Genomic DNA, 2,500 nt, shown 5'->3' with positions numbered 1-2,500 from the left:
AAACAATAATACACTAATGCTTTAAATTAGTATTAATAATAAACAATAATACACTAATACTTTAAATTAGTATTAATAATAAACAATAATACACTAATGCTTTAAATTAGTATTAATAATAAACAATAATACACTAATACTTTAAATTAGTATGAATAATAAACAATAATACACTAATGCTTTAAATTAGTATGAATAATAAACAATAATACACTAATACTTTAAATTAGTATTAATAATAAAAAATGTAAACACAAACACGTGTATTATAAAGTGCTCTGAGACGTTAATGCGGCGCCCTCTGTCTCCCCCTTGTGGCCGCAGTTTGAATTGCAATGAAAACACTGATAACGTCAGAGCCCCTCGATTGAAGTCCCTGCTTTGGGTGGAGTTTATTTCAGGGCCAGAAATATAGATCTAAACCTCAGCCTGACCTGAACAGTGAGAATAGAAATATTCTACAGTGATTAATTTTCATCTTTTTAGGGATTACATTAAGATTACATTAAGATTCAGTTCTTGCTCCTGTGTGTAACCGTGTTGAGTTTGTGTTGTTTGTGTACAGAGATAACTACACACTCCAGATTAATCCAAACTCAGGGTTGTGTAACGAGGATCATCTCTCATACTTTAAGTTCATCGGGCGAGTGGCGGGCATGGCGGTGTACCACGGCAAGCTGCTGGACGGTACGTTAGAGATGTAACATGAATAGAGAAGCAGAGCTGAGTGTAACATTATTAAAACACACCACTGCTCTAGCTCATGTCCCACATGTGTGTTAGCTCCTCATGTCCCACATGTGTGTTAGCTCCTCATGTCCACATGTGTGTTAGCTCCTCATGTCCCACATGTGTGTTAGCTCCTCATGTCCCACATGTGTGTTAGCTCCTCATGTCCCACATGTGTGTTAGCTCCTCATGTCCCACCTGTGTGTTAGCTCCTCATGTCCACATGTGTGTTAGCTCCTCATGTCCACATGTGTGTTAGCTCCTCATGTCCACATGTGTGTTAGCTCCTCATGTCCACATGTGTGTTAGCTCCTCATGTCCCACCTGTGTGTTAGCTTCTCATGTCCCACCTGTGTGTTAGCTTCTCATGTCCCACCTGTGTGTTAGCTTCTCATGTCCCACCTGTGTGTTAGCTCCTCATGTCCCACATGTGTGTTAGCTTCTCATGTCCCACATGTGTGTTAGCTCCTCATGTCCCACATGTGTGTTAGCTCCTCATGTCCCACATGTGTGTTAGCTCCTCATGTCCCACATGTGTGTTAGCTCCTCATGTCCACATGTGTGTTAGCTCCTCATGTCCACATGTGTGTTAGCTCCTCATGTCCACATGTGTTAGCTCCTCATGTCCCACCTGTGTGTTAGCTCCTCATGTCCACATGTGTGTTAGCTCCTCATGTCCCACATGTGTGTTAGCTCCTCATGTCCACATGTGTGTTAGCTCCTCATGTCCACATGTGTGTTAGCTCCTCATGTCCCACCTGTGTGTTAGCTCCTCATGTCCCACCTGTGTGTTAGCTCCTCATGTCCCACCTGTGTGTTAGCTCCTCATGTCCCACCTGTGTGTTAGCTCCTCATGTCCACATGTGTGTTAGCTCCTCATGTCCACATGTGTGTTAGCTCCTCATGTCCCACATGTGTGTTAGCTCCTCATGTCCACATGTGTGTTAGCTCCTCATGTCCCACCTGTGTGTTAGCTCCTCATGTCCCACATGTGTGTTAGCTCCTCATGTCCCACCTGTGTGTTAGCTCCTCATGTCCCACCTGTGTGTTAGCTCCTCATGTCCCACATGTGTGTTAGCTCCTCATGTCCACATGTGTGTTAGCTCCTCATGTCCACATGTGTGTTAGCTCCTCATGTCCACATGTGTGTTAGCTCCTCATGTCCCACCTGTGTGTTAGCTCCTCATGTCCCACATGTGTGTTAGCTCCTCATGTCCACATGTGTGTTAGCTCCTCATGTCCCACATGTGTGTTAGCTCCTCATGTCCCACCTGTGTGTTAGCTCCTCATGTCCCACCTGTGTGTTAGCTCCTCATGTCCCACATGTGTGTTAGCTCCTCATGTCCCACCTGTGTGTTAGCTCCTCATGTCCACATGTGTGTTAGCTCCTCATGTCCCACATGTGTGTTAGCTCCTCATGTCCCACCTGTGTGTTAGCTCCTCATGTCCCACATGTGTGTTAGCTCCTCATGTCCACATGTGTGTTAGCTCCTCATGTCCCACATGTGTGTTAGCTCCTCATGTCCCACATGTGTGTTAGCTCCTCATGTCCACATGTGTGTTAGCTCCTCATGTCCCACATGTGTGTTAGCTCCTCATGTCCACATGTGTGTTAGCTCCTCATGTCCCACATGTGTGTTAGCTCCTCATGTCCCACATGTGTGTTAGCTCCTCATGTCCCACATGTGTGTTAGCTCCTCATGTCCCACATGTGTGTTAGCTCCTCATGTCCACATGTGTGTTAGCTCCTCATGTCCCACATGTGTGTTAG

The 2,500-nt window shown here is 45.1% G+C and overlaps 1 protein-coding gene across 4 annotated transcripts in view; it reads left to right on the top strand.

The window, feature by feature from the left end:
- Window positions 1-2,500, top strand: part of nedd4l (NEDD4 like E3 ubiquitin protein ligase) — a 51,427-nt gene that overhangs the window by 40,751 nt on the left and 8,176 nt on the right. For all 4 annotated transcript variants that reach the window (XM_060891741.1, XM_060891740.1, XM_060891738.1 and 1 more), the window contains one exon: window positions 566-687. In XM_060891741.1, the coding sequence (XP_060747724.1) occupies window positions 566-687 (122 nt within the window). The remainder of the gene's footprint in view (window positions 1-565; window positions 688-2,500) is intronic.

This window comes from Tachysurus vachellii, chromosome 17, assembly GCF_030014155.1.
Source record: "Tachysurus vachellii isolate PV-2020 chromosome 17, HZAU_Pvac_v1, whole genome shotgun sequence".
Lineage (NCBI taxonomy): Eukaryota > Metazoa > Chordata > Actinopteri > Siluriformes > Bagridae > Tachysurus > Tachysurus vachellii.
This window is presented reverse-complemented; position numbering and strand designations above follow the sequence as displayed.